The sequence below is a fragment of the Otolemur garnettii genome, unplaced genomic scaffold (genome assembly GCF_000181295.1).
Source record: "Otolemur garnettii isolate 467f Iridium unplaced genomic scaffold, OtoGar3 scaffold00239, whole genome shotgun sequence".
In the NCBI taxonomy this organism is placed as follows: domain Eukaryota; kingdom Metazoa; phylum Chordata; class Mammalia; order Primates; family Galagidae; genus Otolemur; species Otolemur garnettii.
The window spans coordinates 956,352-971,513 of record NW_003852634.1 but is presented as its reverse complement, the minus strand read 5'-3'; the positions used below and the strand labels follow the sequence as shown (position 1 = coordinate 971,513).

The following is a 15,162-nucleotide window of genomic DNA, read 5'->3' as shown; positions in this document are numbered from 1 at the left end:
CACAAAATCCCAAAACCACAGATGTTGGCGTGGATGTGGAGAAAAGGGAACACTTCTATACTGCTGGTGGGAATGCAAACTAATACGTTCCTTTTGGAAAGATGTTTATTTTTAATTTTTATTTACTTTTTAATTTGAAATTAAAATGAGAATACAAGTTTTTAGATTATATTGTTTTTACTTCCAAGGTAAAGCTCCAGTTGTAGAAGAACCCCTCATGTAGAGGGTGTGCTGTACACTCTCACATTGTGCACATTAGGGGAGATCCTGTCAAATGCCCTCCCTCCTTTCTCCAATCATTTTTTATGTTTTTAAATACCTGTGGTACTACTCCCACTGCCCTCCGTAGGCTTTCCAGGCTCACATCTTGTATATTTTGACCAGCAAGGTAAATGCTACCTTTTTGAGGCTCATAGAAGCGAAACAATAGCCTTACTATTGTGCTTTTCCTGAAATTGGAGAATAGGAAAGATTATTAAGCTCCTATTAGCATTAGGGAACCCCCACTTTAAACCACAACAATCATTTTATTATGATAAATAGAAATTATCACATTAGGAATCACCAGTCAATAATGCAGAATTTTATAAATAACTGAGTTACCCACCCTGACCCACTACCTCCTACAATGGCCACTTTCTTTCCTGCAGGAACTTCAAAAGATATTCCACTAAGGACTTTCTGTCCCTCAATGTATTCAAAATGCACATCATCAAAGGCCACAGTAGCTGTCTGTGGTGTGATCTGAAGGGAAGGTGCCATCACTTTGTCCTAGCAGAGAAGAGGGGGAAAAAAAGCCACTTTACACACTGTCTCAAGTACAGCTATGCAGACAAATTTCCAATTCACAGAGAGAAAAAGGAAAATGATGGGGAAGGTGGAGGTTTATGAATGGATTTAAACTGTTTCCAAGCATGCTTTTAAAGATTTGTTTTTTTATTCTGAATATTTTGGTTTTTGGGCAAATGTTTCTGGAGAGGGGATAAGGGATTGTGGGCAAGGGGGTAAAGGGGTTGAGGATATGAAGAGAGACAATAGTATTATCATTATAATTATTATAATATATCATTATTAGCAAAAGCAAATTCAGTTTAAGTGCAAATAATTTAACAAAATTTAGTTTCTAGGTATAATATTCTTTGCTAACATTGTAAGGTTTTTAAACACAGATGTGAAAGCCACAGCAACCTCTTAATATACATGACAGCCCCAATTTCTATAACAAGGAAAGTGGTTTGCTAACATGGTGATATAAGACTATTTTCCTAGAATAATCATATTAATAGGATGATGCTCAAATGCTTTTGAAAAAGTATTATGTAGATTACTTACTTTAATTTGGGTGTCTACCTTGAGTAGAGTGAACAGGGTGTTCATATCTATGAGTGCTTGTCTAGTCTCTCTATATACAGTCCCCAGAAAGTTAAGGGGTAATGAAAGCTGAAAAAGCAGTCCATTCACCATTACTAGATCTCCAACGGTAAGGGTACCTTAAAATGCATTTGACAGAGAGGGAAAAAAAAGTATATTTTAAATGAATGTTATCAATTTTTCCAGTTTAAGATAAAAATGCTTAGAGCCTATATTATGGAAAAGTTCACAATATACATAATCAACAACTCTTAGGCCTACTCAATCCCAAAGTATTCTAATTTATGATTTATGTAATATAGGGAACCTGGTATATGCTACATGGAATGGGAAAACCCACTAGCATACTATATATAATATACAAAAAAGAGGGCGGTGCCTGTGGCTCAGTGGGTAGGGTGCTGGCCCCATATATTGAGGGTGGCAGGTTCAAACTTGGCTCCGGCCAAACTGCACTAAAAAAATAGCTGGGTGTTGTAGCAGGCGCCTTTACTCCCAGCTACTCAGGGGGCTGAGGTAAGAGAATTGCCTAAGTCCAGGAGTTGGAGGATGCTGCGAGTTATGACACTATGGCACTCTACTGAGGATGACAGGGTGAGACTTTGTCTCTACCAAAAAAAAAAGAAAAATACACACACACACACACACAGAGTAGAAAAAAAACAATGAATGGCATCAGTTAAAATAGAATGGAAGGCTAAAAATCTCTTCTTTTTTCCCCTAAGACACTAGCAACAGTTTCTTTGTAGTGTAAAATAGGAATTTTAAAAAGTGTATACATTAAAAATTGGAGCAAATGGGTATAATGACTAAGAATGATAAACCACACATTTAGGTCACAATGAACGAATCCTAACTGAGTGGGGAGGTTTATAGATACAGACATTATTTGCTTCTGAAGTGTTTTGCAAATGAAAAAAACTACTAGAAAGATTAAAAGGTTATTAGTAATTCTAAAAATATATTTCTCGTATTTTAGTCCTTTGGACTAAACACTAAATTAATTACGCTACTTTCCAAGTCTACAAGGGAAAATATAAAAACAGTTACTAAAAAGAAAAGATGTTCCTGAAAGAATCAGGTTGTATACTCCAAAAATGTACAAACAGTATTCCCAAACAATGAGACAGCCAGGCTAAAAGAATGGAACAACAATCAATGATCAAGAAAACAGATTTTGGCAGCACCTGTGGCTCAGTGGGTAGGGCACCGGCCACATGCACTGAGGGTGACGGGTTTGAACCCGGGCCCAGCCAGCTAAAACAACAATGACAACTGCAACAACAACAAAAAAAGAAAATACATTCTACTCCAAGGATGTTAAAGCATTTTATTGAACATCCTTTATAATTAAGATTAATATATGCATTCTTTACATTAATCTTTATTAATAAAAGTTAGGTTAAACAGCCTATAAATGGGATAACTACAGATCCATTACCTGCCACAATTCCCTGACTGGCGAGCACCATGATAGCTGTTAAACCAATGCTGAAAATAGCACTTTGACCAAAGTTCAGCATAGCCAGAGTAGAGGTACTTTTCAATGAAGCAGTCTCATATGTCTTCAAAAATCCATCATATCTTTGTGCTTCATATTTTTCATTATTAAAATACTACAAAATATATAAAAATAACTTTGGGTAGATATAACTGAATTTATTCTCTTACTTAGCAAACTTTTCATCTGACTTCAGGTTTGGATACAACTTTATAATGCAAACTCTTTAGACTAATTGACTTTCAATATATTGGATTATGATACTCCTATGGTTTTCCACAAATTATTTTTAAAAAGTACACAAAATTCATCTAACAAACATTTACTAAATGCTTAGCTAACTCAAATCCATATTTAAAAAAATCTTCAATGACACTTCCTTCACAAAGCCTTCCCTGAGACTCCACAGTGACAGTTCCCACTGCCTTTAGCACATTATGGCTTCTTGTCTCATCATCTACATGCTTACTTTAACTCTCCTGGTAGATCATAAAATTTTGGAGTGCAGGGATTACAAAGTAACCATTTTTTACCACCCTCTCCATCAAAGCACTATGCTTAGCATATGACTTTACACACAGGAAGTATTCAGTAACTTTGTTAAATAGAAAAATGAAGAAATACATGAAAGAATGGATGAGATGTACTATGTTAGGCACTCTGAGAGACGGTAAAGAATTTATATGCCAGTTTAATTAGCTTAATGTTCATTCTGAATCAAGATGCTACCTATACACAATAATGTGTCCCTCAATGACAGAGCGAGACCCATTCTAAGAAGTGTATCGTCTGGTGATTTCATTGTGCAAACATCAGAGTATACTTATACAAACCTAGATGGTATAGCCCTACTATATATATCTAGGCTATATGGTATAAGCCTATTGCTCCTAGGATACAAACCTGTATAGCATACAGGTTTGAATAGCATACAATATAGCATTACAGTATTGAATATTGTAGGTAATTGTAACACAATGGTAAATAATTGCTATCTAAACATAGAAAAGGTATAATAAAAATATGGCATAAAAGATAAAAAATGCTACATGCTGTAGGGGCACTTACCATGAATAGCGCCTGTAGGACTAGAAGTTGCTCTGAGTGAGTCAGTGAGTGAATGATGAGTAAATGTGAAGGCCTAGGACATTACTGTACACTACTATAGACTTTTTAAACACTGTAAACGAAGGTTATGCTAAATTTATACAAAATATTTTTCCTTCTTCAATAAAAATCTTAGCTTACTGTAACATTTTTACCTTATAAATTTTTAACTTTTGACTCTTATAGTAATACTTAATTAAAACATACATAGTACAGCTTACAAATTATTTTCTTTTATATACTTTTTCTCTTTATAATTTTTTTTTTTTTACTTTTTAAAACTTTTTGTTAAAAACTAAAACACAAACATGTTAGTCTAGGCCTACAAAGTGTCAGACTTCTCAATATCATTAACTTTTACATCTATGTGTTGTTCCACTGGAAAGATCTTCAAGGGAAGTAAAAGGCATGGAGCTGTCAGCTCTTATGATAACAATGCCTTTTTCTGGAATACCTCGGAATAGCCCCTGAAGAAACTGCCTGAGGCTATTTTACAGTTAACTTGTTTTTACACTCTAAAATACCAACAAAAGTATAGCATGGTAAACTATTAACCAGTTATATAGTCATTTTTTAATCATTATCAGGTATTATGCACTGCACACAATTGTATGTGTATACTTTTATGATTGGTATTTATATAATGCAGATTTATTAATACAAGCATCATTAGTATCACTATAAACACATGAGTAATGAATTGCACTAGGATATTATGATAGCTCTGATGTCACTAGGTGATAGGAATTTTTCAACTCCATTATTATCTTGTGGGACCACCACTATTGTACATGCAGACCACTGTTAACCAAAACGTCATTATGTGATGTATGACTACATTTATGATCACTTACAAATTAATTCAGACGGTGCCAAACAAAAATTGAGGAGAAAAATGGGTGATTTCTAAACACAAAGAAAAACTATAAAGTATCATATTTCATCATACCTAGTGATCCTAGCCTAATTAGAAACACAGCACTTAGTAAATTGCAGAACAAATGTTAGTGCAGTGTGAAAAGCAGATGAAAGTATAATTAAACATATTACCTTCACAGTTTCATAATTCAGCAGCGAGTCTATAGCAGCATTACCTGCATCATTATCCGCTTTGTTCATCTCTATTCTAAACCTAGTTCTGCAAGACAAAGATTTTCACAAGTATGAAAGGTATGTAACAAAAGCATAACTAATTTCTACACCTTGACTATTCCTCTAGGGAATACCTTTACCTCCACCGTGTGACTGCAACTGTGAAGGCTGTGTATGTACCAAGGGTTCCAAGGGTTACCAAAGCAAACTGGGCACCACATTTGTAATACTAGAAAAAGATGTCAAAAGAAGAAAAGTCGTTATTTTTTGCCAAATAGTTTATAATACACAACAGCAAATCTCAGTCAAAATATTTTAATAAAAATATTATGGAAAGTTAGTTATACAAATGATGGGTGAAAAATCAAATACGTTCGGAAATCTTTCAGTAACAAGTGAAGAAAATCAAACTTCACTTGCCACATTGATACCACCTTCAAATGCTAACATTAAACCAGTATAATAAGGATAAAGAGGAATGAAAATATACTTTTAATTATAAATGATGAAATTGCCTAAAATGTTATGAATGGTAAATAGAAACACAAATATTCTGAGTATAGGAGTGTAATGCCAGACTCAGAAATCTCAGCTAAAAAACTTACATGTACAAGTTAATGATTATCTATGTGTTGGACTGAACAGATCTTTATAAAAAAATGATAAATAATTTGGACAGTCCCTTGAAGCTTGTGGCAAAATAATTAAACAAACTGCATAATCCTGACATCATGAAATTTTGCTTTCAAATCCATGAGCATGCAATAGTACAAAAACTTCAAATATTCAATGCTACTTATGAGAATGTAAGATAAAATCTTAGTATGAAAAATTTTTTACTTACCAAAACAGTACTGACAAGCATCACCTCAAACATGATGGGAAGGAGATTAAATACCAAAGCACTCAAGACAAAACTGATACCCCTTGTTCCTCTGTCAATAGCTTTAGATAAAGCTCCTGTCTGTCTACTCAGGTGAAAACCCAAATCCAAGGTGTGAAGATGGAGAAAGACATTTTTCGCTATTCTTCGGATTGAATTTTGGGCTACCTTGCCAAATACTGCATTTCGAACTTCATTAAAAAAGGCAGCTCCAGCTCTTGATACACCATCTAATGATACATTCAAAAGAAAAATGGGATGTAAAAATATTGCAATCACGGAAGTGTAAAAATGGCAAGGTCTCAGAAAACATTTTTAACAATGATTGTCAGTGAATGACTGTAACAGAATATTTACACTAAAAGAAACCTAGATATCACCTAGCCTAACAAGTACTAATCTGTCTACTACCATGATCCTGTTCAATATTATTTTTCCCTAGATTTCAGATGTTAAAAGATTTTTTTCCAATTAAAATACTTATATAATAGTCCATATGGCCTAACTATAGAAAAACGTATAGTATCTGTTAACAGTTTTTGATCTAATTCAATTCCCCAAAATTATGAATGATAAAATTAAGATCTTAAAAAAAATCAAGTGCCCCATTCGTATCTCCTAAACCTCATAAAATATCCATTTTAATGCATAAAGACACATGGCATTCATATCCTATTCTAGATTTGTTTCATAGCTATTGAGTATATTTTAATGAAGTGTTAATGTATACAGACTGTTATTTAGTTATTTAATGTATACAGGCTGTTATCTATAGACTGTTATGTCCTATTTAATAGCTAATATCAAGAGCAAGAAAATAACTGGCTTTATGGAAAGGGATCATATAAAGAACCTAACTATTAGAAGTGGTTGTAACAAATGTAATGCCTTATTTCATATTATTATTTTCCAGAACTTAGAAAATGCCAGTTATTAAGGAATTACTGAAAAGTATATACTATACAAAGAAATTAAGAATAAATACACATCAAAAAAAATCTCACATAAAATAAACATCCAAAATGCTAGGTTGTGTTTGTGGTGGAAAAATCATCTGCTTAAATATGATGAAACATTCTTGAAGAAAGTCAATTCAAATCCAGATTTGATAAATTAAAGAATCACACATACAGCCAATCAGAACTGCTGTTGCCATGGTTGCAACTGTATTTGGTGCATCACTCAGGTTCAGCATGTTTCCTGACATCTGGTTAAGGCTGTCTACAGCATATTTAAACATGAAGGGAACCACGATATTCATAGCCTAAAAATATAAAAACATCAATTACTCATTATATACAAATTTTATTTATAACAGTACAAATATTTACCTTAAATTAGTATTTATGGTGACATTTAGATATTTAGTAATTACCTATATTATTAAAATGATTTTTAAATTTACAAAGATAAAATCTTTGGCATTAGAGAGATGTCATTTTAGGATTTGAACATCACACTGCCATGTTATTCATTTACAATCTATGTGAATTAGTGAAAAGCTCCTGCTTCCATTAAATCATCTCTGATTAGCCACTAAAAAATGCTCCTTCCATTATCTGAAGTCCTACAGGGATTGTGGCAATTACAGCAAACTGTTATTATATGGTAGTTGTTTGTATATACATTTTCTTTTCCTACTAAAGTCTTGAGGGTCCATATTATATTACTCTTTTTGTTCCACCCATGCTGAATATAATGCTTTGTATGTAACAGGTATTTAATAAATATTTTTAAGATGATTTGTTCATGAGAATAATGGTAAAACTAAAATTATACAGCAAAAGGATTATAAATGCAGATACACACAAGGATAGTCCCAAATGTAACCAAACTGAAAAACACTTTCAGGAAAGTAAACCAGTAAACTTTATTGGTGATACATTAGTTTATCTGTCATCACTCACTATAACTATGGCAAAAATATCATAATAGGCTGTGAGTAACAAGAATTGCATGCTGGTTCTAACTATATACAAATCTTTTGTTGCAAAGCAAACATTTTGTCAACAAGAGCTATATAGAGAGTCAAGTATGGTGCTAGGTATCTTTCATAAAAATAAGGGTGGAAAGAAATAACAATTCTACAAAATGGGCATTATCTCCACAGTTGAGAAAACCGGGTTCCCTCGGGTTTAATTACTTGTCTGGTAAGCAGCAGAGCTGAAATTCAAATCTAGATTTGACACCTGAAGTCAGAATTTTTCTACTATATCATAACCATATCAACAGTTTACAAAGGAGGGAATTTTTGTTTCCAGTTTACTTCTAAAATGGATACTCTCAATTGTATGGCTTAAACAAGCTACAGATGACACAAGTGATTTAAAAATCTGCTCAAATTATTTAAATTGCTGTGTCATACTTATGAGTAGAAAATGTGAATGACATCTGTCCTCTGTTGCTGCTGGCAGAAAAAGGCATTTAACACAGTGCTAAAAACATGGCACCACCTCTAATAATAACTGAATACTATCAGTTTTCCCATAAAAGTAATTTTAAGAAGGAAAGAACTATATCATGTATTTAAAAAAAGAAAACAGGGCGGTGCCCGTGGCTCAGTGAATAGGGCGTCAGCCCCATTTAACGGAGCGTGGCAGGTTCAAACTTGGCCCCGACCAAACTGCAACAAAAAATAGCTGGGCGTTGTGGTGGGTGCCTGTAGTCCCAGCTACTCGGGAGGCTGAGGCAAGAGAATTGCCTAAGCCCAGGAGTTGGAGGTTGCTATGAGCTGTGTGATGCCAGGGCACTCTACCGATGGTGATAAAATGAGACTTTGTTGCTACAAAAAACAAAACAAAACAAACAAACAAAAAAAAAAAAAAAAACCCTCAGGAAACAAATACAATGAAGAAATAGAATTATATTATGGAATTATAATCTGTTTCTATTATGCATAGAACATATCAAAAGTAATATACACACCACACACATAAATACACACAAGCACACATGTGAATACAGATTTTAAAATGGTGAAAACTGAATGAGTTCTGTAGTCTTGGTAATAGTATACCAGTGTTAACTTTCTGGTTTTGATGCTGAACTATAGCTATATAAGATGTCATTAGGAGATTTCATTGACTTTGTGATACTTTTTGGGTTAGGGATGGAAAATACTGTTTGTTCCCAATGTCCCACCTTCAGCAGAACTATATTTAAACTATCACAGATAAATGAGAATATTTTTTATAAACTTTTAATTTTGAAATAATTATTGACTTATAGGAAGTTACAAAACAAGTAGAGACCCATGGACCCTGTCCTTAATGACATCTTATATAGTATGCACATGACTCTTTGTATGGTTCTATGCAATTTCATATTATGTACAGATTTGTATAATTACTACCACAACCAAGATGTAGAACTATTCCACCACCATGAAAGAACTCCACTGTACTTTATGTTCTTTATATTGACTCCCATTCTATCCTGCCTCACCCTAATCCTTCTGCCCTTGAAATCACAAATTTGTCCTTGGTCTCTATAAGTTTGGTCATTTTGAGAATTTTATATGAATGGAATCATGTAGTACCTAATCTTTTGCAACTGGCTTTTGTTTCACTCAGAATAATGCACTTGAGGTTCACTGAGGTTGTTGCATTTATCAATAGCTCATCCTTTTTTATTGCTGATTATTCCATGAACTATTTATTCAACCATTACTCAATCCATTCTGTGGATTATTTATATAACCATTCACCCAAAAGGAAATTTTGGTTGTTTGCAGTTTGAGTAAAGATGCTATTAACATTCTCATATGGTAGAAACAAACTTTCTCTAGAATAAATTCCTAAGAGTTCAATTACTAAGTCATACAACAAGTATATGTTGAATTTTTTGAGAAACTGCCATACCATTCCAGAGCTGTACCATTTTATAATAACCAGCAAAGTATGCGTGACCCGGTTCTTCTGTATTCTCATCTGCTATCATTTTTTATGAAAGTGTTCTAATAGGTGTATAGTGATAGCTTATTGTACATTTAATTTGTATTTCCCTAATTGTAATAACATTGAACATCTTTTCATGTGCTTATTTGCAATTTGTATCTCCTCTTTGGTAAAAATATCTGTTCATGTCTTTTGTATATTTGATAATTGGATGGCTTTTCTGCAGTTGAGTTTTTTAAATTACATAATAGCTGTGTACATTAATGCAATCATGGGGTACAATGTGCTGGTTTTTATATACAATTTGAAATATTTTCATTAAACTGGTTAACATAGCCCTCATGGCATTTTCTTAGTTATTGTGTTAAGACATTGATATTCTACACTTAGAAAATTTCACATGTACCCTTGTAAGATGCACCATAGGTGTGGTCCCACCGATTACCCTCCCTACACCCATCCTCCCATCCCCCCTCCCTTTCCCCTTTTCCCTTCTTCTTGGGCTATAATTGGGTTATAGCTTCCATATGAAAGCTATAAATTGGTTTCATAATAGGGCTGAGTACAGTGGATACTTTTTCTTCCATTCTTTGCTAAGAAGAATATGTTCCAGCTCCATCCATGTAAACATGAAAGAGGTAAAGTCTCCATCTTTCTTTAAGGCTGCATAGTATTCCATGGTGTAGATATACTACAATTTATTAATCCATTCATGGGTCGATGGGCACTTGGGCTTCTTCCATGACTTAACAATTATGAATTGGGCTGCAATAAACATTCTGGTACAAATCTCTTTGTTATAATGTGATTTTTGGTCTTCTGGATATATACCTAGTAGAGGAATTGTAGGATCAAATGGCAAGTCTATTTAAGGGACTTGAAGAGAAACTTCTCTGAAGAACAGCAGTGTACGGCCTACAGACATATGAAAAAATGCTCATCATCCTTAATCATCAGAGAAATGTAAATCAAAACTACTTTGAGGTATCATCTAACTCCAGTAAGATTAGTCCACATCACAAAATCCCAAAACCAGAGATGTTGGTGTGGATATGGAGAAAAGGGAACACTTCCACACTGCTGGTGGGAATGCAAACTAATATGTTCCTTTTGGAAAGACGTTTGGAGAACACTTAGGAATCTGCTGTTGAGTTTTAAGAGCTGTTTACATATTGTAGATATAAGGACTCTATTGGATATGTGGTTTACAAATATTTTCTCCCACTCTATTGTCTTTCATACTATCAAGGAGCCTAAACTACCCACCCACTCAGCAGTAATGGGGAGCCCCTTTTCCTAGGCATCAAGAGAGGCTAAAGTGGAAACCCAAACTTTCATCCCCATCTATAATAATGAGGTAGTAGCCCTGTTCCACTGAAGGAGTATCACAAGCAAGCCTGCTAAACAGATTTATAATATATAAGATCCAGGGCCCTACAACATAATACCCAAAATGTCCAGATTTCAACTATAACTTGAACTTTCTTTACCTTAGAAATGCAAACAATATAACCTAATCATTTGAACCCTCATATTAATCAGAAAAAAAAGATCTCCTTGTGAAAAAAATTATCATTTCAAAAACGAGATAACAATTTGAATAAGAAAATACAATCAAGAAGTACTAACAATGAAATGGCCAAAATACTAGAACTATCTGACAAAGACCTCAGAGCAGTCATCATAACATTTATGAACAAGCTTGAAATAAGTGAAAACAAGTCTCAGCAGGCCAGGCACAGTAGCTCATGCCTGTAATCGAAGCAATCTGGGAGGCCGAGGCAGACAGATCATTTGAGCTCATGAGTTTGAGACCAGCCTGAGCAAGAGGGAGACTCCATCTTCTAAAAATAGCTGGATGCTGTGGTGGGTACCTGTAGTCCCAGGTACTCAGGAGGCTGAGGCAAGAGGATACCTTGATCACAAGAGTTTGAGGTTGCCATGAGCTATAATGCCACAGCATTCTACCCAGGGAGACAAAGTGAGAATCTGTCTCAAAAAATAAAAGTCTCAGCAAATAAATAGAAGACATACTCTTGGCTTTGAAGATAGAGGAAGAGGCCATGAGCCAAGGAAGGCAGGCAAACACTAGAAGCCACAAAGGGCAAGGAAAAAGATTTTTCCCTAAAGCCTCCCCTCTGGAGGGAGCATAGCTATGCCAAATTCCTTTATTTCAATCCAATAAAACCTAATTTTGTACTTTTGACTTCCAGATGTGTACAATTATAAACAGGTGTTTTTTTAAGCTACTAAATTTGTGTCAATTTGTTATAGAAGCAATAGGAGACAAAAGAAATTAAATGGGAGAAAGGATAGCCTTGGTGTTGAAACAATAGGACAAAAAAATAAACTTCCACTTAAACTTCATGCAAGAATTAAAATGGAGCACATCGTTCAGTTCAGATTTAATTAAAAAAAAATAAAAACAACAACAGCACAGGTCTAAATGTAAAAGATAAAAACAGGAGAAAATCTTAATGACTTATCTAAATAGTTCTTAGATTCGACAACAAAAGAATAATCCAGAAAGAAAAAAAAATAAAATGGAACTCTTCAAAATTAAAAACATTTATTTTATATAACACACTATTAAGTGACTTAAAAAAACAAGCTACAGGGAGGGGCGGAGCCAAGATGGCAGATTGCAGCCAGCTTTTTGCAGAAGCTCCCATCCAGAAGGAGGCTTGAGGGACAGAAGTTTAGCAAGTTGGCTGATGGTTTGGAGCAGAGCCAAAAGAGAAGATTGAAGAGCACACTTCAGCCTTCCTGAGGCGATCTGTGACCCCAAAAATATAACCAAAAGGATGGGAGTCCCCTCCCCCACAATAAGGGCTAGCAGTTTACTCCATGTAAACAAGTGAGCAGAGATGAAACTTCCTCCCACTCTATCCCACGGGAGAGACCCCCTAAAAACTAGACCTCCTACCCCTGCTGGCATGCCACGGCACCCTCCTGCCAGGCATAAAACTGTAAAACTGTATAAAACTGTATATATTCCCCACCTGCAACATTGAACTCCGAGGAGTCTCCACCCACCCCCTCCGAAGTCTGGAGGTTTGTTACCTATGGAATCCAGATTCTTGGCCATCTCCTTGAGAGAAGTGGAGGGGGAAAGGGCTGGTGCTGTTCTGTGCTGACTGTGGCACAGACGTGAGGAGAGGAGAATTGGATCAGGGGACGCCAATATAGCAATAGTGGCATCCTGAGCTGCAAACTGATGCCATTCCAGCCCCGTATCTCTGGGTAAACGGAGGTTCCAGACAGTAGCCACAGGCAAAACTCAGATAACTTTCATAAGTAAAACACCAGCCCTCAGGGGCTAATACAGCTGAGACAAAGGCACTGAGCGGGCAGAGGCTAGAATTGACACCTGAGTGTAAACTGCTATTTGTCTGCTGCCCAGAGCTGAATGCAACCTCTGACTTGCAGAGAAATGTAGCTAGACAGAAGCTAATTTAAGCATGCAAGGCCCCCCTGCTGAACTCAGATTTCTGGCTAATTTTGCCAGTCATAAACCCCGGGAGCAGTGGCCTACTGGAGTGAATAGGGTCACAGACCTAGAGGATTACCAGTGACTGGGTGCAAGGTGGGGAAGGAGATATTAACCTTCGCAGACTAACCCATTTGCTGGGTTGGTCCCTTTGCCCTCACGGAGCAGGGTGGGCCCAAAACTGCTTGCTAGAGTCCTACGCCTCACGGGCGGCAGAGGAGATCCCTGCCCCAGGCTCCTGCTCTGGGTAGGCCCAGAACTGCTTGCTAGCGCCATGGGCACCCTGTGGGCAGTGGCAGGGGAGTCATCCATTCCAGGTAGACCCAAAACAGCTTGCTAGAGACACACACGCCCCACGGGGGCCAGAGGAGGAGTTTCCCACTCCAGGCTCCCAAGCTGGGTGACACTAGAACTGCTTGCTAGAGCCATGTGCACCCTGCAGGTGGCGGTGGAGGGGTCTACCACTCTGGGCAGGCCCAGAACTGTTTGCTAGAGCCACGTACATCCCACGGACAGAGGTAGAGGAGTTCCCCGCTCCGGGCTTCTGCGCTGGGAGGGCACAGATCGCCTTGCTAGTGCCGCATGTGCCCAACGGGCGACGGTGAAGGAGTCTACCACTCTCCCTCCAGCTACTCGTGGGGCTGAACCAGGACCAATCTGGTTGCTCACGTACCCTGCACTACCGCTGCCATTCCCCCACCCCCTGGCTGTTCCAGGGTGCTGAACTAGGACTGATCTAGCCACTACAGTTCCCCTGTTCCACCAGTTGCCCTGGAGGGGCTGAACGAGGACTGATCCAGCTGCTGCGGGTTTCCTGCCCCCCAGGGGCCCCTGCAGGCTGAACAAGGTCTAATCTGACAACGCACACTCAGGGCAGCTGCTGCCATTCTACTGCACCCTGGTTGCCCCTGCATCCGAGAACTGGGAGAAGACAACAGAAGCACTCTGCCTGTCTCTCTGGGCAACCAGAAGAAGCCACCAACTGAACGGTTCTGAAAAGGCCTCCAAACAAGGTAAACTCAGCATGGGGCAGAATCAGCGGAAAAACTCTGGCAACTCAAATAACCAAAGTAAATCAACTCTTCCAAGGGAAAATGGGGCAGACACAATTGAAGACCCCATCCACAGAAAATGGCTGCAATGTCAGAAATTGAGTTCAGAATGTGGATAGCAAATAAGATTAACAGAATGGAAGAAAGGAAGGAATTAGGACCTCAAGAAACAATTCAAAAGATTTCTCAAGAAATTATTCAAAAGATGTCTCAAGAACTCAATGATTTCAAAGATAAAATGATAAAAGATTTTGAAACACTGAGAGAAGAGGTTGGAGCCCTCAAGGTACTGAAAGACATGGCGGAATCCTTCCATAACAGAGTGGAACAGGCAGAATAAAGGATCTCTGATTTTGAAGACATAGCTTTTGAAGAAGCCCAGGAGCACAAAGATTAAAAGAAATGGAGAGCAAAAACGGATCTGATCTCCCTCTCAGAGAACTCTCGGACAATTTGAAGAAAACTAACATTCGCCTTATAGAAATCCCTGAGGGAGATGAACTTTCTTCACAAAACAGAGAGGCTCTTCTTCATAAAATTATGAAAGAGAACTTTCTAGACATGCCAAGAGATTCTGAAATTCACATAGCAGATAGTTTCAGAACCCCAGCACAACTTAACCCGAACAAGACATCCCCTAGACACATCATAATTAACTTCACCAAAGTTACGATGAAAGAGAAAATTCTGAAAGCAGTTCAGATGTAAGAAAACCATAACATACAAGGGGAAGAGTATTAGCATGACTGCAGATCTCTCGGCTGAAACCT

General features: G+C 36.9%; 1 protein-coding gene across 3 annotated transcripts in view; it reads right to left on the bottom strand.

Annotated features, from left to right (window-relative positions):
• Positions 1 to 15,162, bottom strand: part of ABCB7 (ATP binding cassette subfamily B member 7) — a 124,196-nt gene that overhangs the window by 18,091 nt on the left and 90,943 nt on the right. For 2 of the 3 annotated variants that reach the window (XM_003802223.2, XM_023508290.1), the window contains exons 5-12: positions 7,086 to 7,218; positions 5,916 to 6,184; positions 5,212 to 5,300; positions 5,030 to 5,117; positions 2,813 to 2,987; positions 1,333 to 1,490; positions 608 to 771; positions 320 to 449 (exon numbers count right to left, since the gene is read on the bottom strand). In XM_003802223.2, the coding sequence (XP_003802271.1) occupies positions 320 to 449; positions 608 to 771; positions 1,333 to 1,490; positions 2,813 to 2,987; positions 5,030 to 5,117; positions 5,212 to 5,300; positions 5,916 to 6,184; positions 7,086 to 7,218 (1,206 nt within the window). The remainder of the gene's footprint in view (positions 1 to 319; positions 450 to 607; positions 772 to 1,332; positions 1,491 to 2,812; positions 2,988 to 5,029; positions 5,118 to 5,211; positions 5,301 to 5,915; positions 6,185 to 7,085; positions 7,219 to 15,162) is intronic. The other variant, XM_023508291.1, reaches the window with a different exon arrangement.